Source organism: Podarcis raffonei, chromosome 17 (genome assembly GCF_027172205.1).
Source record: "Podarcis raffonei isolate rPodRaf1 chromosome 17, rPodRaf1.pri, whole genome shotgun sequence".
Lineage (NCBI taxonomy): Eukaryota > Metazoa > Chordata > Lepidosauria > Squamata > Lacertidae > Podarcis > Podarcis raffonei.
Window position 1 is genome coordinate 2,236,518 of NC_070618.1, and position 26,856 is coordinate 2,263,373.

Here is a 26,856-nt window from a genome sequence, read left to right on the forward strand (position 1 = left end):
GGGTTCACACATCTTGTTCTTTCAAATGCAAGTGTACAAGTAGCATGAACTACAGGAGACACTGCTGATATGTCCTTCGGGTTTATTATTTCGTGGAAAAGCAGCAGCATCCTTACATTTCACATCAGCCCGAAAAGAGAGACAAGACCGTCAGGCTCCTAGCTAAGTAGCATTTATGATGCTTAACTTTGTAATAGCTGTAGGGCTTGAAACAGGGCCTTGCAGAAATTTCTACAGGGAATTCTGTAACTGTGTCACCACTGAAGGTGGACTCAAAGCGAGAAGACCTTAGAACACTGTATCTTTTCCTCCAAGCCACTCTAACACACATAACTGAAGGAACTGCTGAGAACTTGGCAGAGATCAGATTCAAACACGGTTCAGAGATCTTTTGGGAAAATGGCATTCATTGGGGGTGGGAGAGAAACCCTTGAAATGAAGAGGGGGGGGAGATCTATGCTCATGTTCATAAATCAACTTTTCCACTGGACTGATGCTTAAATACACAGCACATTGCAACGAGAGTTTAGATTGCACGTGTCCTTGCAAATACCATTGTAAAAAAATAGCAGAGGTGGGAGGAAACTCCTCTCTCTGATCTCTCTGAATAGGCTGCGTCCGCTCAGCATGTATGGCAAGCGGCATCTCAGGAGGTTGGGAAACCAGAAAGGGCAGAGCTGCAGAGTCAGAGGTCTGGAGAAGACGGATAGGAATAATACGATCCATTTTCCTACAAAGAGAGAGCGAGAGACAGAGATGAAAGGGCACAGTGAATACACATGTAAAACGCAAATCAAATCTTTCTAAATCTCGCTGAATGAAGTGTTTCTCCTCATCCCATTAAAAATCTGTCCCAAAGTTGGGCAATCTTCCCTTCCTTTCAAGGAACATTTTCTCTAAGGGAATCTGTGGAAGTGGACATGTCAGCCATGTGCAGGGCCACCACTCTGACTCTGAAGGTAGCCACCATCGCAAATGTTTCTCTCAAGGATCTTTAACCCCCCGCAAAAACTTCACTAACTCACACAAGGAGGGGAACCTTTTGAAAGAGTGGATTTATAGTCGTACCTTGGCTGTTGAACGCCTTGGTACTTGGATGTTTTCGCTCCCGAGCGCCGCAAACCTGGGAGTGTTCCGGTTTGTGAACGTTTTTTGGAAGCCGAACATCCTACGCCGTGCCTTGGTTTTCGAATTGTTCTGGGAGTCGAATCAGACCGGTCCCACCACCACCCTTCTGAGAAAAAACCCACCCCACCCTCCCACTATATAGAAGGGTCTGGTGATTTCTGTTTCAGTGCATCTGAAGAAGTGTGCATGCACACGAAAGCTTATACACAGAACAAAACTTAGTTGGTCTCTAAGGTGCTACTGGACATTTTTTAAAAAAATGTATTTTTTTTGTATTCTCATCCAGTCATTCTCATGTTTGTAACAAAGGTAGTAATCTAAACATTGAAAAAAGTAACATGAGAATTGACTTACCATACAATACAGTGTAATCTGCTGGGGGCTGGCTTATAAACCTTTCCCACACAAACTTTATGGTAGACTTGCAAAAAATCACGAGATTGTGAATAAGGAAGCCCACAAACTTAGTTTAGGCAAACTTGGGAGGAAAGAACTAGGAGATGGAATAAGTTAAAGAGTGGGGGAAGATTTTCTCTTGGCGTACAACTTTAAGGAGTCTATTGCACAAACCAGAAGCTAGGCTTTTAGAGGACATGCGCCTTATAACAGATAAGCTGCTTCATGGCTACTGGGTGCTTTTCTTCCCCCAGCCCCCAGTGTACTGCAGATCATGCTCTCTTCAACAATCTTTTGAAAGTGAGGACTTAACTCAAGATCATTTAAGTACCACATATGTCAAACATTTCATGATAAGCATTCCTCTTTGTTCCATATACTAGCTGCTGCCTGTGGGCTTCTCAGAACTGCACACCACCTAAACCAATATTCACTTCAGTTTTACCAAGGTAATGTGGCTAAGGCTCTTTCCGTTAGAGAAAATGCTTCAAGCCTTTCACAGATTCAGTCAGTTTCCAAGCTTTTTCTCGTTTCCAAAGCAATCTCCTCAGATTTCTTTTAAATCAGGCAGAAGGAAAGCTCCCCCCACCCCCTGGTTTGCTGTATGCAGCTGCTTCCATACAGACTAGAAACAGAAGCAAACACTCAGTAGTGCCTGAAGCCACCTACCCTAGTATCATATTCAAGAACAAATGGGGGAAAGTCAATTTGTTCGGGGGGAATGGCTGCGAACAACTGTTGGAGGCTCTCCACGTGGTGGATTTTGTCCTTTAGTCCCGAGACCGTAAAGGTTGTGAAAAACCATGTTGAAACCTAATAGACAAGAATGGGAAATAAATGTTACCAGAAAAACTGTCAATAACTGCCCAGAGTCACAATCTAGCAATTCCTTCACCATTTCAGCAGACAAAGGTAAAAGTGCATGCACAATTCAGATTGCTAGTTTAGCAATGTTAATATAGCATTCTCTAAGACAACATTTATTATTGTTGTTGCTGTTGTTGTTAGTAGTAGTAATTACTCACTCTTCACCCTAAGGGTGGGTATCTAAATGGCTTGGATGAAAAGCTTGAAAGAACTAACCAATCCAAATGACAGTGGTCCTGATTTCCTATCTTGCGATGTAATTAGTCAGCTCATGTTATAGAAGAAGCATGCAAAGGATTTGTACAAACCATTGTACAAACCGATTATGCCCCATATTTTGGGATCCCACACATTCACTACAAGCCAAAACGTACAATTTCCCCATTGAGTAGAGCATACTTCACCTTTGAGCGAAACGTTGGATGGACAAAGTACAGGGCCTTCAGATTTTTTTTGTACCTAGGTTAACAACAAGAGCAGTAAACGTCTCAAGTTTTAAATGAACATTTGCAGAAATCAAACAAGTTCTTAGCAAGCTGCTCCATGTAAAAAAGGGCACTTGTTTCAAGCCGCAACTTATTAATGTATGTGCAGCACTGACTTGAATTGTTTCTGTGGGGAAGCTCTACAGAGACAATGAGTAGTCTCATGACAGCTGATTTGCTTTTTTCATAAAGCCAAGGAAGCTTATTCTAGCAGCCCAAAGGTGCTGTGTCACACGAGTGACTGGGCATATTCTGAAACGAAGCCTCCCGACTCATTGAACACACTGTGTCTCCATGCCCACTCCCTTTTAAAATAGTTTCTTTGTGATGCTTTTTGATCCAAAAGGGAAGTAAGGAGAAAGGCTTCGGGGCAAGCCGAGTTATACTTACTTGGCATCGACAATGTCAGAGAGTTTTTTTAGGAAATCGGAATCTAGGTGATTGTAGATATTAGTGAGCGTGTGGAAATACACAATGACATATTCCTTCATTACAATGTGGTCCATTACATGAATGAAGTACAAGAGCGCCTGGAGAAAGAGAAAAGTCACAAACGTCAGATTTCAGCAGAGGACTGCAGCATCCATCCTTGCATGAGTAATAGGGCTAAAAGCAGAGCAACCTTTAGGGGGTTTGAGGAAAAAGTTCTTTCAAACTTTTTGAATATGCAGCACTTACATATGAGAACAGATTCTCTCAAGAAAGAAAAAAGTGAATGCTTCACCATAAATTCTTCTCCAACAAAAGATGCCATTCCTTTCTCACCCAAAAACAAGTGGTGAGCTCACAAATCCTGAGTTATCATGAACAAAGTGGTAGGCTTGAACCAGAAGCTCCAATTCCCCCTTATTTATTTATTGAATTTATATACTGCCCTATACCTGGAGGTCTCAGAAAGATCAAAATATACAAAATAAAAATAAAAATATTAACCCAATAACCCCCCTCCCCCCAAAAGAGCTACATTTTAAAAGGGTATAGGATGTTGATCAGGTCAACCAAAGATCTGGTTAAAAATGGAACGTTTTGCCTGGCACCTAAAGATGTATAACGAAGGTGCCAGGCAAATTTCCCAGGGGAGAGCATTCCACAGAAGGGGAGCCACTGCAGAGAAGGCCTGTTCTCATGTTGCCACCCTCCAGACCTCTTGAGGAGGAGGCAAATGAAGAAGGGCCTCAGAAGATGATCTCAGGGTCCCGGTAGGTTCATATGGAAAGAGGCGGTCCTTGAGGGATTGTGGTTGTGAGCTGTTTAAGGCTTTATAGGTCAAAACCAGCACTTTGAGTTGGGTCCAGAAACTAACTGGTAGGCAGTGAAGTCGGACCAGGATTGGTGTAATATGCTCAAACCGTCTTGCTCCAGTGAGCAACCTGGCTGCTCAATTCTCACCAGCTGAAGTTTCCGAACCGTCTTCAGAGGCAGCCCTACGTATAACGCAGGCCTTACCCATGAAATCTACTGGCTGGTCACTACCTGTGGAGAAATGTTTTGTATATGCCTGTTTATGTCTGCAAAAAAATCTGTCAATATACTAATGACAGCCAGTTCTATTACCCTTTCCCACCTAACTTAGGTGAAGTAATGGAAATGCTGGTGGAAATGTACTCCCAGTTAAAGAACAGGTACACAGCTGGAGATGTTGTTAGCCTGGCCTTATCGGATATGTTGATGTGTTTTGAATTGAAATGAATTGTCATGTGCTCTGGAAATCCTCTTAGGGGTGAAGAGCAGGATATAAATGTACAAAAGAATAAATAAACCTGTATCCAAAGAGAAATTTACTATTTAATCGCCAATAATTTTTATGTTTGTTAGGATCTCACCTTCTCCATGTCTATTAGAGTTACAGGAATATTCCTTCCAACCACTGCCATTACTGTACGACCACAGTTATCAACACCTACAAATAGAATGAACATCAGAAACTTTTAAAGGTTAATTTTAAAGCCCCCCACTTCTGTGAGCAGAAATAAAGCTCAGCCTAAAATCTGGTAGTTCATAAACACATGGTTTTAGCAATGAGGGAGCAATACTTTCACTTTCACTTCATAGGGCACTGTTTCAAGGCCCACAGTTGCCTGGGACTGTAAAGGTCATGCTCCTTGTTTTAAGCCCTTTTCAGGTCTATGACCATCCTCTACTGAACAACTTATGACAATCTTGCATTACTTTTGCCAATCTTTGACTAAGTCAATTTATTTATGTGTACAAAATTAAAAATAATTTTCAAAGGCTGGATTCTCCTGTACAGTGTAGCATTAAGACATGGAGACTTCCTTTTATCACAGTATATCTTCACTGCAATATATTCAACAAGGAAGAGTTAAGGGGAAATTAGAATTTGTGACCTTGAACTCACCAGTTTGGTATAAAGCTTTAAGGGACGCAATATCAGACAGGTCTTCTGCTCTTGCTCGACAAAGCCAGCGATTGTAACTGGAAGGCAGCCACATAAGGTTTCAGAACTTGGACTGATCTGGTTGTCATGTTTAGCAATCAAAGACCACCTCCAGAGACATATTATTAGACAAATACAGCAAACAGACCTGTCATACTTCTCACATGATGTTATACGATGTCATAATCCAAAAGGAAAACGCAAATGGAGCAGTGTGGGATTAAGTTGGAAATAATTAAACAAAAATAAGCAGCTGAGCTGCCATCCTTCCATTAAATAGCACAGAAGCTATGTCTAAAGCCCCCAGCACAAGAGGACGTGTTCCCCATGTTTCTAAATCTGCTAAAATACACCATGAATAGTGTAGCAGCTCCCAGGAATATAGCACTGAAGTTCAAAACACAATGAATCACAATAGGAATAGTCATCTGCAATAACTTCTTACTTTCTCTGATGCTGCTTTTGTAGTGCTGCCTCTGAGAGCTGCCCTTGAAGGATAAGACGCCTCTGTTTATCAACATCTCCCTCCATGCGGGCAAAAGCATGGGAACCAATAAATGAAAAGTCTGCTTCCAGGCCTTCCTCATCAGAATTATCTGCAAAGGATGTGCAAGAACAATGAAGTATCTGTCCAAAGTAGAGCCACAATACAAGTCCAGTCCAGGAAAACAATGAGACTTATGGACAGGAGATAGAGAGAGATTATATTGCACTGCATTATGAGTTCATCACTATCTCTTTCTGCAAAGCAAGCAGAGTGGATGAAGTGTGGCACTCAGAGTTCACCATATGGCAAGCATCAAGTATGTCAGCTAGGCGTAATTATTCAGAGCCAAAACAGAACACTGAATATGTGAATGCACTTTCTTGAAGATAGGAGGCATTCTGTGAAGTCTTAGCCAAGCCTTAATTACAGAACTTGCATGTATATATTAAGAAAGCATAGGGAAGATGGAAGCTGGAGGCAGCCCAGCACGCCCTTCTGAACCCTGAAATTTGGATAGGACTGGAACCATCATGACAATGTGCTCCTAACCCAGAGATGGTCAATTCTCTGATCATCTACCAAAGCAATCAGGGCAGTTTCTGCTCCAAAGCCAGATTGGGATGGATATAAATAACTTCTGCCAGGAGGTTGATGAGCCACCAACTGCACCTGGACCAGACTTAATAATGGTATAATGGAATTTCCAGTCATGGAAATCTGATGAAGCTACTGTCATGGAAGAAGCAAGACTGCTCTTCTAAGACTTCATGGATAGCCTTTCACACACAGGTTTGTGCTGGTTTTTACTCACAAGGTTTCCAAGCTGGATAAATAGATCTCTGCCATGGATGTCTATTTCACATTGCTTTTTAAAATCCACCTTCTGGTTTTGTGTTGTTTTTAACCATTTTTAGTTGTTTCATTATTGTTTTGTACTTGATATGCGTTTGTGTGCATGCCTAAGGTGATGTATAAGAACAACAAATGATGTATGTTCTGAGACTGCCCTCTTCCTCCTCTTCAGTGGTAACTGACTGGTGTCAGGTATATGGATCTTGATGGCGGAGAAGAGATACAGATCAACAGGAGGTCAGTCAAGCCCTGCATCTAAAGCTCCAGTCTCCCACCAAAAATCCAGCTCTCTTGGCAAACAGGAGAGGAAAACTGGATGAGGACTCTGCCCACAGCAGTCAGGAGAGGAAATTCAGGCCAAGTTGTGCCTCTGAACACTGAGGGAAAGAGTCACTTATCATGAAATGCCTTCCTCTGACGAGGAATGACTGGGTCTGCTTTTATGGGGAAATAATCAAATACTGTATTTCCAGGGGTTTCCCCTCCACGGAAGACCTGAAAGCTTTAAGTGTGCTATACACTTACACAGATCCAGAGTCACAGAAGATTTGCTCCCAGGCATGAGAAGCCGAAACAGAGCCAAAGGGCAGGAGCTAATCCTATCTTATATCAGTAATAATAATAATAATAATAATAATAATAATAATAATAATAATTTATTATTTATACCCCACCCATCTGGCTGGGCCTCCCCAGCCACTCTGGGCGGCTTCCATAGAAACCAAAAATACAGTATAATATCACACGTTAAAAACTTCCCTGAACAGGGCTGCCTTAAGATGTCTTCTGAATGTCAGGTAGTTGTTTATCGCTTTGACATCTGGTGGGAGGGCGTTCCACAGGGCAGGCGCCACTACCGAGAAGGCCCTCTGCCTGGTTCCCTGTAGCTTCGCTTCTCGCAATGAGGGAACCGCCAGAAGGCCCTCGGCGCTGGACCTCAGCGTCCGGGCAGAATGATGGGGGTGGAGACGCTCCTTCAGGTATACTGGACCGAGGCCGTTTAGGGCTTTAAAGGTCAGCACCAACACTTTGAATTGTGCCCGGAAACGTACTGGGAGCCAATGTAGGTCTTTCAAGACCGGTGTTATATGGTCTCGGCGGCCGCCCCCAGTCACCAGTCTAGCTGCCGCATTCTGGATTAGTAGAGTGCATTGCAGTAGTCCAAGCGGGAGATAACCAGAGCATGCACCACTCTGGCGAGACAGAGTGGAAAAGCAGTTATAGTTTGAATACCTATCTCTCCCAATGCCTTGAGGATAACTACATTAGCTCTGTAGATGATGTTTATCCTAACTCTGCAGAAGACTCTCTGGACACAATCTGCAAACTCACCCTCAGAAACACCTGGCTTTTCACTAATTCTGATCTGACGCTCTGGCACGACTGGCTCCCCTTCAGCATTGCCAATATCAACAGGAAGGAAAGGCAAGGACTTTTTCTCCTCTTCTAGAGACCTTGGGAAATATAGAGGCAGCAACTTCTGATAAGTATCCTGGGGAAAAAGGGAAAGTTTTAGATCTCCAGTTTTCAAGGCAGGTTGAGAACAGGTCACAAAGACCATTAAATGCCCCCAGGTATTCTTTTGCGTGGTGAATCATGATAGCACCAAAATGACCGGTTAGTCAAGATCTATACTTCTCCCATAGCTGAAACAAAGTTGCAATGCATTTAGCAGCCCCCATCATTTTTCTTTCAACTTCTGACACGTGCCAAAAGGTTAGGATGCAGAGAATAAGTTTTAATGCAAGTTTGATACAATGAATCTAGAGTCATACCTTGGTCGTCGAACGTCCTGGTACTCATCTGTTTTGGCTCCTGAACGCCGCAAACCCGGAAGTGAGTGTTCCGGTTTGTGAATATTTTTTGGAATCTGAATGTCCAACGCTGCTTCTGATTGACTGCAGGAAGTTCCTGCAGCCAATCGGAAGCCACGCTTTGGTTTTCGAATGTTTTTGGAAGTCAAACGGACTTCCGGAATGGATTCCGTTCGAGAACCAAGGTACGACTGTATTCGCTTATCTCCATCCTATCCTTATGCCCTAATGCTAGCGATAGGAAACCTGTGGATTTGATGTGCAGTAGAGTCCAACAGATGGATCCCTACAAGCCTTCCATCCTTTTCTTATGCAGCAACATTTTGTGCAGGGCAGGTGCCAGAATTCTGCTTCCAGAGTGCAACAGAATACTTGCTGTGGCAAGCAAAGTAAGCTTCACCCTGCTACGAACAGCTGTGCTATGCTTTGGAAGTGCTAAGAAGGGATCAGCTTCAGCCCTTAACCCTTCCCCAAAGTGCTTTGGAAGCACAGGTGTACCATAAACCTCCCACTTCGCTTTCTAGCTTCAAGCTGAAGTGCAGAGCCAAGGTTTGTCTCTCTGCTTCCAAGGAGCATAGAGCACCTCACAAGCACAGAATCAAAGGAAGCTCCCACTGCCATCTCCACCTCTGAGCTGGAGAGGGGTGCTTGAGTTTCTTGGCTTGGTTCCACCCTTTTGGAGTACTGGGAATGTGCCTTTAAGTGCAGAGCCAAATCAAAACCCCAGCTCTCCTGTCCAGCTCCAGCACTAGAGCTGTGGCAGTGAGTATGGGATTGCCCCAAACTTCATGCTGCAATTCGGAAAAGTGGCCTTGGGGGAGGAAATGGGTCCTGGCAGCCACACAGGGTAACTTTCAAGATTAGTACTTTGCACACGTAAATTGCACAGATGAGCTGAAGGCTATTTAGAAGAACTGTAAAATTGCAACTTGGGAGTATATTTGTCTGAAGGAATAAGAAGGTATTGAAACCAAGATTATTGTGTATTTTTGGACGAGAAGTTAATCGAATCATTGGAGTGGAGAGCAGTAAATAGAGATCAAGGCACGAGGGTTTTGGGACTGGGTTAGCTCAGCAGCAAAGCAATGCCTACAGACATAAACAGAGTACTTTACAAACCTCTTCAAGTTCAGACACTGCAAACACCACTTTTTCAAGAGTTTCCCCGTGAACCTCTAAAAATCGTCGGACGGTTCCTGCAATTGGGGGTGGGGAGGAAGAGGGAGAAATCAACACACAGAGTCAGCAAAACGAGAAGAAACAGACACCCATGTTGATGGAAACTATAGGACTACCCTTTTCTATGCCATTATTTAATGTTATTAATTGATCTAATTTAATTTAATTAGTTATTTTGCACATCCTTGTTGACCACATGTACTGTGGTGGTGTTTGGGTTTCCTGACAATAATTGCTTTGGGTTTGGGATTTCGTTTTCTCAGTCTCAATTAATGCCTTTCCCAGACGAATGATGTACATAGGAAAATAAGTACCTACAGCCCTTAGTGCAACTTGCGTGAAAGTCCTTTACAACTCCTTCATTTTACTTCACCACAAGGGCTGTTGTAAAACATTAAAATTGTTTTCTCTAACAGAAAAGCCAGTTGCACTTTTCAGTGTAAGGACAGCCGGTTGCAACTTAGTCTAAGGGAAGTGGAGCAGGGGATTGGAGAGGGCCTTTGCAGTCAGAATTTTGCAATATAGTCCCCACTTCAGTAATTACATTTTGAATTGGGATGTAGGGAGTTCAACCACACATTACCATCTTTCTCAACCTTCAACGTATCACCACATCAAGGCAGCTGTGCCGCCAACTGCAAATAAAGGCACTGCATTTCTAGCAACCAAAAGGGGAAGTCACCTGCCTCACTGTTTTACTAGTTCCTCAAATTTTAACTTGCATATTCTTATAGTTTCTACATTATGACAACTTAAGTCATGGGTAGGCAAACTAAGGCCAGGGGGCTATATCTGGCCAAATCGCCTTCTAAATCTGGCCCATGGACGGTCCGGGAATCAGCGTGTTTTTACATGAGTAGAATGTGTGCTTTTATTTAAAATGCATCTCTGGGTTATTTGTTGGGCATAGGAATTCATTCATCCCCCCCAAAAAAATATAGTCCGGTCCCCCACAAGGTCTGAGGGACAGTGGACTGGCCCCCTGCTGAAAAAGACTGCTGACCCCTGACTTAAGTGAAAGCTTTGCAACACTGAAGACCTAAGGTGGCTTAGATTAACATGTATTTTCCTATGAACCCTTTGCCACAACCCTCTAGTCCCAATATTCAACTGTAACTAAGCCTAAATATATATAACCAAAATAATCACAAATCCTGCTCTGTTGTTCTTAGCAAAGCACAATGCATGTAGATGAAGTTGTATATCCAGCAAAGGCTGGATATACAATCCAGCAAAGTTGTATATCCAGCAAAGGCTACTTTCAAGGCTACTTACGCAGTGCTATGTGGGTAGCATCCACTAACGGGTAACCTCGTTTCACCGTGTTTATCACACAGAATCCAACTGAGGACATCGCTTGCTCCCTGCAGCCAGAAGGATAATGAAAAGCGTAAGCATCACAAACAAATCAATGCAACTGTTGTCATAGGAGGATCATGTCAGCTTATTCTGTATGAATAGGCTGCATTTGTTGTAGTGGTCCAACAGTGGTCATTAAAATTACCGGAGCAACACCAAATTTGGAATCAAATAGTAAAAAGGATTCACAGAGATGGCTTAATTCATAACAGGTGCCCATGACTAACATGATTATGGATGTTTATACTTTTGCTTCATACTGTGGATAGATTTTGCTCTCCAAAAGCTTTTAAGAGTGGGAAGAGATTCTATTGAAATTTTCACGAAACCCCCACTGCTACTAATAGCTGTTATAACAACTCTTGACAAAGGAGGCTTAAGTGTTTTCTGTATGATTGGATGTTTTATGTTTGCTGGTTACTTCTTAAGACATGGTTTTCAGATCACAAGGAGGAGCTAGTGTAAACTATGCCAAAAGATGTGAAGATTGGATCACATTTTACTGCTTCAAAGAGCATAAACAGTTTAGACAAAGATGATGTAGCCCTAGAGCTTGCCTAGGTTTACAACTGAGGAGGCTGTAACGTTGAAGGTCCCATACCTCCCAACATGCAATTTTGCACACAAACCCATAGTTTTAGATGTGAGACACCTAACAAACCAATAGTCTGCACAGAAGAAGAAGAGTTGGATTTGATATCCCGCCTTTCTCTCCCCTTCAGGAGTCTCAAAGCGGCTAACATTCTCCTTTCCCTTCCTCCCCCACAACAAACACTCTATGAGGTGAGTGGGGCTGAGAGACTTCAACGCAGTGTGACTGGCCCAAGGTCACCCAGTAGCTGCATGTGGAGGAGCGGAGATGCGAACCCGGTTCCCCAGATTACGAGACTACTGCTCTTAACCACTACACCACACAGGACAAGAAACACAGTGCTTGTGATCTTAAACAAATTTTCAGACATTGGGCACGACAAAAAACCACACAGAGCTGCCACCATTCACCACTATCCCACTTCACAAACATAAAATCCACATGAAGACACCGTAGAAGTCTGCAAAACATGTCTGGGGTTATATCAGATAGGAGATGTGTTAAGCAGCTTAGCAATGGAAAGGAGGGTGAAAAGGAAACAGTAGAATTTTTTAGTAAATGATGTCAGTTTGCATCCTTAATCTAATAGTCATTCTCTGAACTGATCCTCAGTTGCAATTTATTATGTTATTTATTTACAGACCACTTATAAACACCATCTCCAACTCCTCAAAAGATTCCATCAACGGTGTCTGAAAAATTTCACACTTCACTTGGCAAGACAGGCAAACTAATGTCAGTGTACTGGAAGAAGCAAAGATCACTAGTGTCGAAGCGATGATTCTTCAACATCAACTTTGTCGGACTGGTCATGTTGTGTGGATGCCTGAGTAACGTCTTCCAAAGCAACTACTCTATTCCGAACTCAAAAATGGAAAGCGTAATGCTGGTGGTCAGCAAAAGAGGTTTAAAGACTCTCTTAAGGCAAATCTAAAAAAAAAAGTAGTCTGTCTCGCCAGAGTAGTGCATGCTCTAGTTATCTTCCGCTTGGACTACTGCAATGCGCTCTACGTGGGGCTACCTTTGAAGGTGACTCGGAAACTACAACTAATCCAGAATGCGGCAGCTAGACTGGTGACTGGGGGCGGCCGCCGAGACCACATAACACCGGTCTTGAAAGACCTACATTGGCTCCCAGTACGTTTCCGAGCACAATTCAAAGTGCTTGTGTTGACCTTTAAAGCCCTAAACGGCCTCGGCCCAGTATACCTGAAGGAGCGTCTCCACCCCCATCATTCTGCCCAGACGCTGAGGTCCAGCACCGAGGGCCTTCTGGCGGTTCCCTCATTGTGAGAAGCAAAGCTACAGGGAACCAGGTAGAGGGCCTTCTCGGTAGTGGCGCCTGCCCTGTGGAACGCCCTCCCATCAGATGTCAAAGCGATAAACAACTACCTGACATTCAGAAGACATCTTAAGACAGCCCCGTTCAGGGAAGTTTTTAATGTGTGATATTTTACTGTATTTTTGGTTTTTATGGAAGCCGCCCAGAGTGGCTGGGGAAACCCAGCCAGATGGGCGGGGTACAAATAATAAATTATTATTATTATTATAAACACCAACAACTGGGAAACACTGGCCTGCGAGCGCTCTAGTTGGAGAACAGCCTTTACCAAAGGTGTCATGGGCTTTGAAGATGCTCGAATTCAGGATGAAAGGGAGAAGTGTGCTTAAGAGGAAGGCATGCTCGGAAGGCACCCTCACTGTGATCAACTCCCGCCCGGAAACCTATGTCCCACTGTGGAAGGACGAGTGGATCCAGAATTGATCTCCACAGTAGCGTAGACTCACTGCTATAAACCTGTCCATGGAAGACAATCTTACTCGGCTACGAGTGATCGCCAAAGAAGAATTTATACTTAACAAGTGCTTTTGTAATAATAGCAATAGCAACAACAACAACAACAACAACAATAATAATGATACTTTTATTATTTATAACCTGCCCATCTGGCTGGGTTGCTCCAGCCACTCTGGGTGGCTTCAAACCCATATAAAAACATAAAATCAGGCTTTCCAATGCATTCTGTTCCTTGGAAGGGCATGTAGTGCTTCTCATCATCTACCCTCATTACTAAGCAACTAATATTGGAACGTGGGGAACGGAAGAATCTAAAGCACGTGGAAAATATATGTTTGGATGAAGAGAGCCAGGGGATTAGATGTTGACATGTATACTTTCACAAGCTATCCAAGATGTTAAGGTATGATAGATACGGTAAGTTTCAAAAACTTATTTCTTTACACTAGATATAGGTAGGTAGCTGTGTTAGTCTGCCATAGTCGAAACAAAATAAAAAAATTCCTTCCAGTAGCACCTTAGAGACCAACTAAGTTTGTTACTGGTATGAGCTTTCGTGTCCATGCACATTTCTTCAGATACCTTTACACTAGTTACACATTCCAAAATTTTACATGCACTGTTGTTGTGTTTGTGTATGTGTTTGTGTATGTGTGTTTCACAAGGTACTTGCCTGTCACAAGCAGACACATGCTTACTTTGCAAGTTGCAGAATGTTGCGATAGCAGCTGTACAGGGAGCTTTCTGCTGCTGTCCGGTATCGACTTTTGTATTTGGGACCCACAGTGTGAATGATGAAACGGGCAGCTAGATTAAATCCTTTTGTCAGCTTTGCTTCTCCTGTCCGGCAGCCTATAGGAAAACAAAACAAAGCCGGATGAGCTAAGTAATATTGAAGCAACTGATATATAAGGATTTTAGGCTTAGCACAGAGATCCTCTTTTATGGATGGATTTGGGAACACACAACAGCTCCCCATATTATATCCATGCTTCCTGCCAAACCTAGGTAAGAGAAAAAAGCAGCATGCACAGCTGTGTAGCTGGGTACAGAGAAGTCTCAGTTAGACATAGAGATAAGCCATGGTTTATTAAGAGAACAAGTCGGTGCGAGCCTTGGGTTCACACAACCCTACACAGGTGCAGGTAGAGGGGGAGGAGGAAGAGGAATCTGGAAGCTTTAGCTTCCATTTTTATTTTTAACTACCTGCAACTTAGTTTTGTCCAAATCTGACAGACCAACTTTATAAGCAATGGTCTGAGGCTGACCTATTCTGGTAAATCACAACAAGTGTTGCAATATTTTATAAAGATCTGCCGTGAATGTTTGTCATGATTTATTTATATCATCACCTATTCATTCTTGTATCGCTAATGGTCATTTTAAAGAAATTTATTACCTTGCTTATTTTATGAGGAAGTTCAGCTGTGCAATTTGTAATTTGAAGAGGGGGTGGGGAAAGAGGGAGGAGGAGAGAGACATACTTTGAATTCAGAAGCTATTCTCTAAATCAGATATTGTTGTAGGGGAAGAGTTTGGTTAGCCCTGTAAAATGGTACAGTAGTACACACAATGAACAGTCGTTGATGTAGTTTATTTATAATTTACTCATGTTGTGGTTTTCTATATGTAAACTCTTGGTACAGAATTGGGCTGCAAGTTTAATTCTTCCTCAGATATGTATTTTTTGTAACCTGAAACATTTATCAGTGACCAAATTCTCTGTTCAAAAAATCATCCCTCCAAATATTTGCTTCCATTACACCCAATTGTGTTTTTATTCAATTAATTAGAAAGCTCAGTAAGAGGGCTCAGAATTCATTTCATATTTGTTGACAGTTGGAATAATTTTATACACAGCAAAGACAGCTCCATCCATCAAAGACCGGTATAATGAAGTAAGCAAATATGCATCAGTGACAAAATTAACTTAATATATCAGATTTAAAGAACAAAGTTAGAGACAAGATACCTTTTTGGTCAGCTGGAATAAACGGGTCCGTCACTATAGGGGTTATGGGCTGATTCCTGGTACAGCATACGACTGCGCAACGTTTTGAATTGCTTGTACTCTTGGTTACTTTGTAGTGTTATGTTTATCAGCTTCTAATTTTATCGCATTGTTACTTTTTATCACCTTTGTAGCTGATAAACTGAATTGTTACTATATAAGATAAATATATGAAAAATTAATTTTAAAATATGCCAAATGTTTGTTTACTCTTTGTCTTACGTATATGTAGCATGATCATTATGACAGACACGTTTTAACTTTACAGCATAGTTTGCTCATGGATTTTTTTTTACTGTGAAATGAACTTTTAAAACCAAAGTGCAGTCCCCGTTTTGGTTCAAGCTGAACGTTTTGAAGTCAATTGGATTAACTTTACTATACTTACCTTTGAGCTTCTGTAGCTCAGCCCTCAGGTCAGGTCCCGCATGCGTGCAGATACTTTCAGAAACTGGGTTCTTGTCCGTGAGAGACTCATTGCTGGTGTTCACTATGGCTGTGCAGTTCAGCAGTGCTACATCCCCCCTCCTGAGGAAAAATCACCACCATTCAGCAGGCGGCACGGAAGAAAATAGAAGCACAACACACACACACACACACAGGAAGCTTCTCAGAGCTGTTACATGATTATTGTTGCATGGTTATAAAAGAGAATATACTTCATTAAGTTTTTCCCATCAGCTTTCTCCTGATATGTATTAAGAAGGCAGTAATAGAAGAATTTATATTTACATCTCTGGGTGTCTGAGTGCTCATGTTAGTCATGGAGTGCACAGTGTGTCAATGTATCACTTTTCAGGAATTGAATACAATGGAAAGACATAACCTCATTTTCAATACAGTGGAACCTCGGTTTTTGAATATAATCCATTCTGGAAGAGCGTTCGACTTTCAAAACGTTCAAAAACCAGGGATCAATGGGCGGTCGGCAGAATCCATTGAAAAATGGATAAATGCGCCTCGGAAGCCAATTACTTCTGGGTTTTCGACGTTCGGCTTCTCAATTGTTCGTTTTCTGAGATGTTCAAAAACCGAGGTTGCACTGTGCTTACAAGTTAAGAGTTATGTCACAGTACAAAGGGAAATTGCAGAAGAGTTATTTGAACACATATTATCTTGCTCATGGAGTTCAAAGGCTTAATACCAACTCTACACCAGGGATGGGGAATCTGTAGCCTTCCAGATGTTGTAGGGCAGAAACTCCTATCAGGCCTAGCAAGCATGGTGAGTGTTGTCAGGAATGAAGGAACTGTAGTCCTAAAACATCTGGAGGGCCATAGGTTCCTCTACCTCTGCTTTATGCTCATTATTAGTACAGACTATACAGTTAAGAAGATTCAGGGCATTATACATCTATAGAACAGCAGAAATTTATATGCAAGTGATATCCACGTGACTTCATAACTGAGTATTTTTAAGAAGAGGTTTTTGCTACACTTGGTTCAGAATGCAGCAGCAAGGATGTTAACAGGCGCATGTCTATGGGATCATGTTACACCTATCTTGCAATATCGCCACTGACTGACAATCTGCTTCTGGGCACAATTCAAAGTACTGGTGATGACCTTTAAAGCCCTAAATGACTTAGACCTGGGGCTGCCTCCTCCTATACCATTCATCCCGCTCCCTATAATCAAAAGGTGGTGCCTTTCTCTGCATCCCACATATGACAAGGCAAAGTTCATGGCTACAAGAGATACAGCCTTTTTCAGGGGCTGCACCAATATTGTCATCTCCAGTGCAGATGACTTCTTCTCTGGTCATTTTTAACCAGCTTGTAAATACTGTACATTTTTATTCTGGCAGGTTTATCCATTTATTTTTTTAAACTTCTATATGGTCTTTAGGACAAAAATCTCACAAAGGGTGCACAATGAAGAAAATACATCAAATGAAAAAGGGAAAAGTCCCATTATAAACAATAAATACTGACTACAACCAGCAATGGATAATTGGCCCCAGTATTTGTTACCACACTTTAAACTCCTAAGGCCATTATAAAAATCTCTCTCTTCAAAGCACATTTAAAATATAACAGAGGCAGCGCCTGCTTAACTTTTGGGTTGTATTTGAAAAGCTAGGGGGCCACTGCAGAAAAGTCCTCTCTCTTATGCCTGCTAACCAGATAGATTTAGCTGTCAGACATCTCAACAGCACCTTGGACATAGATTTTAGGATTATGGCATATGGATAATAGTTTTTTGCCTAAAGTCATTTTTACCCATCATCACTACTGCTGTTGCTTTTAAAAGAACTTTTAATGTTGTGCTATTTTATTTGTTGCGCATTTAATATATTTTTATTATTATAACAATTTTAAATAATTGTACTGTAGTCGGATTTTAAATTCTTGTAAATAGGTACATGAGTATTAGAAGGGTGATACAGAAACATTCATTTACTAAATGAAATGAATATGCTTAACTTCTTACCTGTTAAAGCAAATCTAATCAGTGTTCTACAAAAGTCAGTGCTCAGGATTTGATTTTATTAAAACCCCCCGTGAATATCAGCCAAAGTTTAAACCAAAAAATCAATGAATCACATAATGCCTAAGAATTTTATGTTAACAAATGCAATTATTTCAAAATCATGATGTGCAAGCTTACCATAATATTATTTTTTCACTGATGTCTTTCCTATATGGGAAGGGGGAGCAAGCATCAACTTGAGTCTTTTCTACTGGAACTGAAGAGTTCAACTGATCTGCCACATAAAGATCAGTCCAGCCTTGCAAACCATCAATATCCACAAAATTGGAAGGAGCCCCCAAAGGATCCATGGAAGGGATCGGCAATCGGTTCAGTTTACTTCATAAGCACTCCACACTCCTACTGGAGTCCTGCTGGTATTCTGGACACACCACAATCAGACACTTAGGCTCTTTGTTAAAAACGGAGATGAAAGTTCCTGTGAAAAAGCACATCAGTAAATCATTGTGCTGTGTGAGCTTGAAAAAAACAGATGTGTGTGTGTTTTGACAAAAGATTCCTTCATAATAAAATTGTTAAGAACCCGAAGGGCACTTCCTTAGAGAAACGCTCATTCAGGGATGCGCAGTTTTCCTCCCAAATGATTCCATTTCAGGAATACTATTTACTCCTAGACTAGTCTCCAAGAAGCCATTTAGGTGTTGCTCTCAAAGTAGCAGAAAATGTAGTCCAGAAGCAGGTTTGCCACTTCAGATTGCAGGCAAGAACCTGCATGATAGAATGCTCCTTTATATGATTTGTTTTATGTGCACTTACATGTCAGAGAAATGGTTTCTGTCCTAGTTTTCCCCTAATATGAATAGCTAGTATTCTTTGTGTAGATTTACATCTATATATGTTGCAAGGATGTTGCAATGCTTGATTATTTATCTTTTATCAAAGAGAGACTGCAAGTAGTGACGCCAACAGGGCCATGAAATGCAGGAGGACAATAATAAGGCCACACAGAGCTGGGACATAAACAAGGCTTAAATAATAATAATAATAATAATACTCATTCAGAACAAGGATAGCACTTTTTCTTCCCCCTTAGGTTCTCTCCATGGCTATGTATGAGGATAAAAAATGTCTTTTGTTTTTGTCCTTGTTTTCATTATATATCATGTGTTTCCATTTGTATTTTTACACTGCGAACCAGCCCTGAGATCTTCAGGTGAGGGGCTGTATACAAATCTGATAAAGAAGAACTAGAAGTTATCCCCAAAACTGGCAGAAATAAGAGACCCAGCATGTTGCTTACACTTGAGAAGTTTCCCTTCCTTCCTGAGGAATGAAAAGACGGGCAAGTGAGGAAGTAAGTGGTTATTGGTTTGGTTTGTTCCTGTTCTCATTACGTACTCTGTCTATTTTATGTATTTAATGCTGTGGACTGGCCACCCCAAGATCTTTAATAAATTTAATAAATAAATGAAACACACTTTGTTTGTTTGCTTATTAAACCTGCCCACTGCCCTTTATCTGTAGATCTCAGGGTGGCCCACAACACGGGCATAGCTGCCCCCTCCAAATCAAGTAAACAAATAAAAATACATAACTGACCAATTGCGTTGCAGATAACTCAGTTCTGCCCCAACATAAATCCTGCCCCCCCCCAAATAAATTCTGCCTACGCCCATGGCTCACAGCAACAAAACTTTAAATATTTGATGTTTTAGTATGCTTTTAGATACGCTGTAAGCCACCCAGAGCGGCTGGGGAAACCCAGTCAGATGAGTGGCGAATAAATGAAATAATGATAATAATAATAATGATGATGATCATGTTATGTTGTTGTTGTTGTTGTTGTGAATCACCCTGAGACCTACAATGAAGGACAGTACATTATACAAATTTAATAAACGAAACACACTGGGGGGGAGTGTTACTGGGTTGCTGTTTTTATTTTGATTATATATATTGTGGTTTTTATGTTGATCTTTTCTGTGAACCGCCCTGAAACCTCCGGGTATAGGGCGGTATATTAATTCAATAAATCATCATCATCAGGGTTGGATATAGGTTTGATGAGACCCTAAGCTACTGAAGGTAATGGGGCCTTTTATATGACCAGCTGTCCTTTGTCAACAACAAATTGTCAGTTTTTTGTGTTGAATGTATGCTATATGGTAATTTGTGGACCTAATAGGTATCTAAAGCCATTTGCACATGACAAAATATGTATTTTATCCAAGTAATTGATATAGAAATGAGCAAACCAGTGATATTTTAGGGAGAAGGGTAGCAGGTGGGGCCCAGTACTTACATCATAGGAGCCTACACAACACAAAACACTGTTGCTGTATGTAGGTTTTTATCTTATATTTTGGAAATGCACATCCAGTTTTTTTCCCCTTAAATTTTAGGGGGGGCCGCCAAGAGAGTGAGGCCCTAAGCTATAGCTTGTTTAGCTTATATGTAAATCCGGCACTGATGGTCAGTATAGAAATTTAATAAATAAACAAAGTAATAAAATAATGAGCCCATTAAATAAGTCAATGATTTTATAGGCAGTGTGATGAAACATTATGAAGGTTCTTAAAAGTGAAGTTAGAAATAGATTCTGATTTCCCCCAGATGATCCTTCAGAGATGTAGCAGGAGCTGATTTTTACATGCCTAAATTGACATATTAAAATGAGGATGTTTTCCGAGTCACAAACGTTTTAATTAATCTACATCTCTTTTCTTCTCTCCCCACATCCCAAAGGATTGCTGGGGAAATTACCTTAATGAAGCAAAGTCCAAAAACTCTACTAAAAGGCCAAAATTATATAAGGGACAGCATACAGCAGCTGAAAATCTGAGGAAAGCCCTGAATTGTTGCCCTTCATCTGTCGATCTCAGGGCAGTTCACAACACCAAAATAAAATAATAAATAATAATACAGTGGTACCTCAGGTTAAGTACTTAATTCGTTTTGGAGGTCCGTTCTTAACCTGAAACTGTTCTTAACCTGAAGCACCACTTTGGCTAATGGGGCCTCCCGCTGCCACTGCGCCACCGCTGCACGATTTCTGTTCTCATCCTGAAGCAAAGTTCTTAACCCGAGGTACTATTTCTGGGTTAGCGGAGTCTGTAACCTGAAGCGTATGTAACCCGATGTACCACTGTACTGGACCGAGGCCGTTTATTTAGAAATTTAAGTTAACCCTCTCCTGGATTCACATACAGTGGTACCTCTGGTTACGTACTTAATTTGTTCCGGAGGTCTGTTCTTAACCTGAAACTGTTCTTAACCTGAAGCACCACTTTAGCTAATGGGTCTCCTGCTGCTGCCGCGCCGCCAGAGCACAATTTCTGTTCTCATCCTGAAGCAAAGTTCTTAATCTGAAGCACTGTTTCTGGGTTAGCGGAGTCTGTAACCTGAAGCGTATGTAACCCGAGGTACCACTGTAATAATAATAATAACTTTCTCTGTTTATGTTGTGCCCTGTTTATGAACCGCCCTGAAACCCGCGGTATGCAAAGGGCGGTATGCAAATGTAATAAATAACAACGATGGTGGCCGAGGATGATAATGAAAGCGGCGCCAGGCGGGCCCGGAAGACCCCTTGGTGGTTACAATTTGGATAAGAAAGTTGGCTTCCAGGTGGAAAAATCTAAATTGGAAACAGAACTGTTAGAACCCAAAACTAAGATTTTGTCAAAAATGTATAACTTGCTGCTGAAATGGAATACGCAGGATGAGACGGTTAAATCTGTAATGATTAAGTGGGCACAAGACGTTGGACACAATATTATGTTCGCTGACTGGGAGCAGTTGTGGACCACCGGGATGAAATTTACGGCATGTAATGCCTTTAGAGAAAATATTATGAAAATGATATACAGGTGGTACATGACCCCAATCAAGCTTGCAAAAATTTACCATTTGCCCGATAATAAATGTTGGAAATGTAAGGAAAATGAAGCTACATTCTTTCACCTTTGGTGGACGTGCCCAAGAATTAAGGCTTTCTGGGAAATGATCTATAACGAATTGAAAAAGGTATTTAAATATACCTTCCTGAAGAAGCCAGAGGCCTTTCTCTTGGGCATGGCTGACCAAGTGGTGCCAAAGAAGGACAGAACTTTCTTTATGTATGCTACAACAGCAGCAAGAATACTCATTGCAAAGTATTGGAAGATGCAAGATTTACCCACCCAGGAAGAATGGCAGATGAAGGTGATGGACTACATGGAATTGGCAGAAATGACTGGCAGAATCCGTGACCAGGGAGAAGAGTCGGCGGAAGAAGACTGGAAGAAATTTAAGGACTATTTACAGAAATATTGTAAAATTAAGGAATGTTGAATGATGCTGGATTGAAATTGAGTGGTTTCTAGCTGTAATGGTAGAAAGGAATATGAAAAGATGATTTTTTATAAGTAAAAATTTAAGGTTATTATAACCTAAGATGTTGGATAGAAAATAAGGTGTTTTTATAAGCTGTGATGCTTTGAGATAAGGATTTGCTGAACAAATAATTTGAATTGGACTACAAGAAGGGGAGGTATGAGGAGGTCGGGGAAACAGGTCATTGAGAACGGAAGACCCCTCGGTGGGTTCCTGAGGTAACTGAGGGGAGAAGAAGAGGAGCTCTTGGGGGGGGGGGGGAGGGGAGGGACGCGGCGCGCGGCGGCGCGGCCTGCCTGCCTGCCTGAGGGAAGAAGGGGGACACTCACGGTCGCTGCTGCTTCCGCCGCCCGTCCAGGCCCGGCGCCGCTCGGAGCCCTCCTTCCTCCGCCTCGCGCGACGGGGAGACCAGCGCAGCCCCGAACGAAACAAAAGCCTCCGCCTCCTCCTTCCGGTGAACGCCCCGATCCTGCCCAAGCGCCACCTAGCCGCTCTTTGCCTTGGGAGGGAGGAGGGAGGGAGGTTGCAAGGCGCAGGAACAAACCAGGCTGAGGCGACCGGCGGCGCTGGACCGAAGGGTCCACCCCGAGGTCATCTAGAATCATAGAGTTAGAAGAGACCACAAGGGCCATCGAGTCCAACCCCCTGCCAAGCAGGAAACACCATCAGAGCACTCCTGACATATGGTTGTCAAGCCTCTGCTTAAAGACCTCCAAAGAAGGAGACTCCACCACACTCCTTGGCAGCAAATTCCACTGTCGAACAGCTCTTACTGTCAGGAAGTTCTTCCTAATGTTTAGGTGGAATCTTCTTTCTTGTAGTTTGGATCCATTGCTCCGTGTCCGCTTCTCTGGAGCAGCAAAAAACAACCTTTCTCCCTCCTCTATGGGACATCCTTTAATATATTTTTATAATATATTTTATATATTTATCTAGTCCGACCCCCTGCAAATGCGGGCCTGTCTCTCTCTCTCTCTCTCTCTGCCCAGCGTGGGGGAAAGAAGCCCCGGGACGTTTTCTTTTCAAGCTAGAAACCTGAAGCGAAGACGGAGTGGTCAATATTCAGCGTCGGTTCCGAATTCAAAATGGGGGCGGCGTCTGAGTTTGACTTTCGTGCTTCTTCAAGGAGGACTTTATTATTGTTTTTATTATTGCTTGTTCGCCGCCCTCAGCCCGGGCTTGGCTGGGGAGGGCGGGGTAGAAATAAATAAATTATTATTATTATTATTATTATTATTATTATTATTATTATTATTATTATTACTCGTCCTGAATTCTCCCCCCCGCACCACAGGGCTCCTCTCGGACTTGCATAATTTGTGCCCCCCCCCAAGCCCTCGTACAGCACATAGTTGGCCCCCACAACAGCCTTGCAGGGCAGCCCAGATCCAGTTGCACACAGCAGACTGCTAGGAGACATCTGGAAAGCAGCTGGAAGCCGCCCCCCCCCAAAAAAAATTGATTTATTGATTGACTTGGGAGAAAACACGGCTCCTGTTTTGAACCCGGAAGCTGCCCACGCAGGCAACGACGTCAGGGTGTCTCTACACTTTTTTTAAAAGTCTTCTTATCTCGTCGCAGTTTTGAGCGGCTTCCTTTTCCGGTGACGCTTCGCCCCTCCCCTTCCGGTTCCCTCAGATGGTCGGTCGCTCCCGGAACTTTGAGCCCCGCGATGAGGAGCACGTGCTGCGCAGAAGCCGGAGGAAAATAAAGCCGCAGCTGACGGTGGGTCCAGCCAGCGGGCGGGGAAGCGGTTAGGGCTGTTGGGTCAGAGCTCCCCAAGGAAGGGAAGAAAGAGAGTGTCTCTGACCCAGTGCAGAGTGCGTTGCTCTCGTTTCCCGCGTAGAGGGCATATCCGTGTGGGCGGCAGAGCACGGGCGGCTTCAGTTGTTACCCTCTCCTCTTTGCGTGTTTGCTGAGAAATTCCAACTCATGAGTACCTCCTCAAGTGTAGGGAATCCGTAAAAAGCAGAGGCATCACCTTGCCAACAAAGGTTCGTATAGTTAAAGCCATGGTTTTCCCAGTAGTGATGTATGGAAGTGAGAGCTGGACCATCAAGATGGCTGATCGCCGAAGAATTGATGCTTTTGAATTATGGTGCTGGAGGAGACTCTGGAGAGTCCCATGGACTGCAAGAAGATCCAACCTCTCCATTCTGAAGGAAATCAGCCCTGAGTGCTCACTGGAAGGACAGATCCTGAAGCTGAGGCGCCAAGACTTTGGCCACCTCATGAGAAGAGAAGACTCCCTGGAAAAGACCCTGATGTTGGGAAAGATGGAGGGCACAAGGAGAAGGGGATGACGGAGGACGAGATGGTGGGACAGTGTTCTCGAAGCTACCAGCATGAGTTTGACCAAACTGCGAGAGGCAGTGGAAGACAGGAGTGCCTGGCGTGCTCTGGTCCAGGGGGTCACGAAGAGTCAGACACGATTAAACGACTAAATAACAACAACAAACAATTGGCAGTAGAGCCCTGTACCTGAATTGGGGTCCGTGCATTGGAATACGTCTGCGGACAGCCACACTGAATCTGGATGCTGCAGGAAGAAGACCTGACAGCGAGGATGGGGCTGAAAGTGTGGCCCAGCTCCACCATCAGTACAAATGTTCCCTGCATGCAAGTAGCATGTGGGCAGGGCTACTGGCTCTCCAGGTCACATACTTTGAGTAAGGTGTTGCTAATTTACATCGTTTACCTGCCTGATTAGAATTGTAGAGTTGGGAGGGACTCCGAGGTTCATCTAGTCCAACCCCCAGCTATGCAGGTATCTTTTACCCAACGTAGGGCTCAGACTCATGACCCTGAGATTAAGAGTCTCATGCTGTACCAACCGAGCTATTCTTTGGCAATGTCCTGGGAAAATGAAATTGTTTAGTTCCAATGGACCTGAACTGTATGTGTAGATAACATCTGCACAGATGTATCCTAAAGGCAGTGCTAAAAGCATACGTCCAAGTCATCCTTTAAAAATAGCGGGAAAGGCTGTAAATACAATGGAATGGAATGTTTCTATGCTAATTCTTAAGAGATGGAAGGAAAACAGCCATTGCCTAAGAGCCAATACTTATTTTCTGCATTTCTGCTTCAGAATTAACATTTGCCTCCTCCCCTTCTTGTCCAGACTGGATTCTGCAAAGACCTGCGAATCTCTCCATGGGGCTTACCAAGCAATATCTACGTTACACAGGCGCTGCCCTTTTTGGAGTGGTTGCCAGCCAAAAAGGGAATGTTGTCTATGTGACACTGCGGGGCGAAAAAGGTCGTTATGTAGCAGTGCCAGCCTGTGAACATGTTTTCATCTGGGATACTCGGAAAGGAGAGAAGGTGAGCAACTTTCTTAGCATTTGAGAAGGATGTGCAGGAGTCCAAGATGTCATGTTTCTTGCATTTCATGTATAATATTGTATTTTTGTTTGCTGTGGTCACAGAGTTGTGATGGTGTCCGCTGATGGCCCTGTATTCCCTTTTGGCATTTTTCTATTGCCATTCCCTACACTGGATAGAACTCTGCTTATCCATATTGCAGAGAAATACTTGAATTAAGCGTAAGAGTTGACATTATAGTAGTGCCTCTTAGAGCACTTTCAGTGGTAATCTCTTTCTTGCTAGCAGTTCTGCCCTTTATTTATTTGTTAATACAGAATGTATTCCTCTTAGCGTGGAGTATATAGTCAAAATAGCAGCAACATCAATTTTTAATAAGGTACCAGCAGACTTGGGGGAACCCCTGCACTTTAAATTGCTCTGAGTGTATGATGGTTAACAGTAGTTAACAAATCTGTGTTATGAGTCCTAAGGCTTGCAGCATATATTTAATTAAAAGATGTACTCTTCCAGCCTTTTCTAGGTGAGCGTGGCTGTGTCACACCATATGACAATGGTCTCTTGTATTTCACCTTGCAGGTTCTCATCCTCCAGGGCCAAAAGCATGAGGTTACTGCTCTTTGCCCATCCCCAGATGGTCTTCACTTGGCTGTTGGATATGAGGATGGATCAATCCATGTATTCAGTCTCCTAAGTGGTGAAGGAAATGTTACTTTCAATGGTCATAAGGCTGCCGTTACTGCCCTGAGGTATGATGAGCTGGGAGGAAGACTGGCTTCAGGATCAAAGGTTAGAAATTCTTTGGATAACTGGTGGGTAATAGATGTAACTAAAGTATGTCAACTGTTTGTTGATAATGTGGTTCAAATTCAGGTACCGTATTTTTCGCCCTATAGGACGTACTTTTTCCCCTCCAAAAATGAAGGGGAAATGTGTGTGCGTCCTATGGGGCAAATGCAGGCTTTCGCTGAAGCCTGGAGAGCGAGAGGCTTCGCGCAGCTCTCCTACGGCTTGTGGAGAGCTGCCTGCACCCCGAAGCCTGGGGGGGCGCTGAGCTCAGCGCCCCCCCAGGCTTCGGGCTTCACGCAGCTCTCTGCAAGCCGTGGGAGGGCTGCGCGAAGTCGCGCAGCTCTCCTACGGTTTGCGGAGAGCTGCTTGTTCTGGGGTCGGGGGAAGCTCGGGCTTCCCCAGCCCCGCGCCTGGGGGGAAAATAATTTTTTTTCTTTATTTCCCCCCAAAAAAACTAGGTGCGCCCTATGAGCCGGTGCACCCTATGGGCCGAAAAATACGGTATGTGGCATGTAGTGGATGAGGTCTGGTGTGTTGGTTGAACATAACATCCCTGAAGCTTCAGAAC

The 26,856-nt window shown here is 42.9% G+C and overlaps 2 protein-coding genes across 3 annotated transcripts in view; one reads left to right on the top strand and one right to left on the bottom strand.

Moving 5' to 3' along the window:
• Positions 1–65: 65 nt before the first annotated feature.
• GDAP2 (ganglioside induced differentiation associated protein 2) lies at positions 66–22,577 on the bottom strand. Its single transcript, XM_053370803.1, has 14 exons — positions 22,496–22,577; positions 17,976–18,276; positions 15,755–15,894; positions 14,054–14,207; positions 10,882–10,970; positions 9,547–9,623; positions 7,946–8,105; positions 5,720–5,870; positions 5,236–5,312; positions 4,700–4,776; positions 3,267–3,406; positions 2,796–2,850; positions 2,194–2,337; positions 66–730 (listed from the first exon to the last, which is right to left on the bottom strand). The coding sequence occupies exons 2-14, from the start codon at positions 18,146–18,148 to the stop codon at positions 686–688; spliced, it is 1,482 nt and encodes a 493-aa protein (XP_053226778.1). The 5' UTR covers positions 18,149–18,276; positions 22,496–22,577; the 3' UTR covers positions 66–685.
• Positions 22,578–23,679: 1,102 nt separating this feature from the next.
• Positions 23,680–26,856, top strand: part of WDR3 (WD repeat domain 3) — a 33,765-nt gene continuing 30,588 nt past the window's right edge. Inside the window, exons 1-3 of one of the 2 annotated variants that reach the window (XM_053372032.1) lie at positions 23,680–23,897; positions 25,297–25,499; positions 26,079–26,288. In XM_053372032.1, coding sequence (XP_053228007.1) covers positions 25,329–25,499; positions 26,079–26,288 — 381 coding nt within the window. In that variant the 5' untranslated portion in view covers positions 23,680–23,897; positions 25,297–25,328. The remainder of the gene's footprint in view (positions 23,898–25,296; positions 25,500–26,078; positions 26,289–26,856) is intronic. The other variant, XM_053372031.1, reaches the window with a different exon arrangement.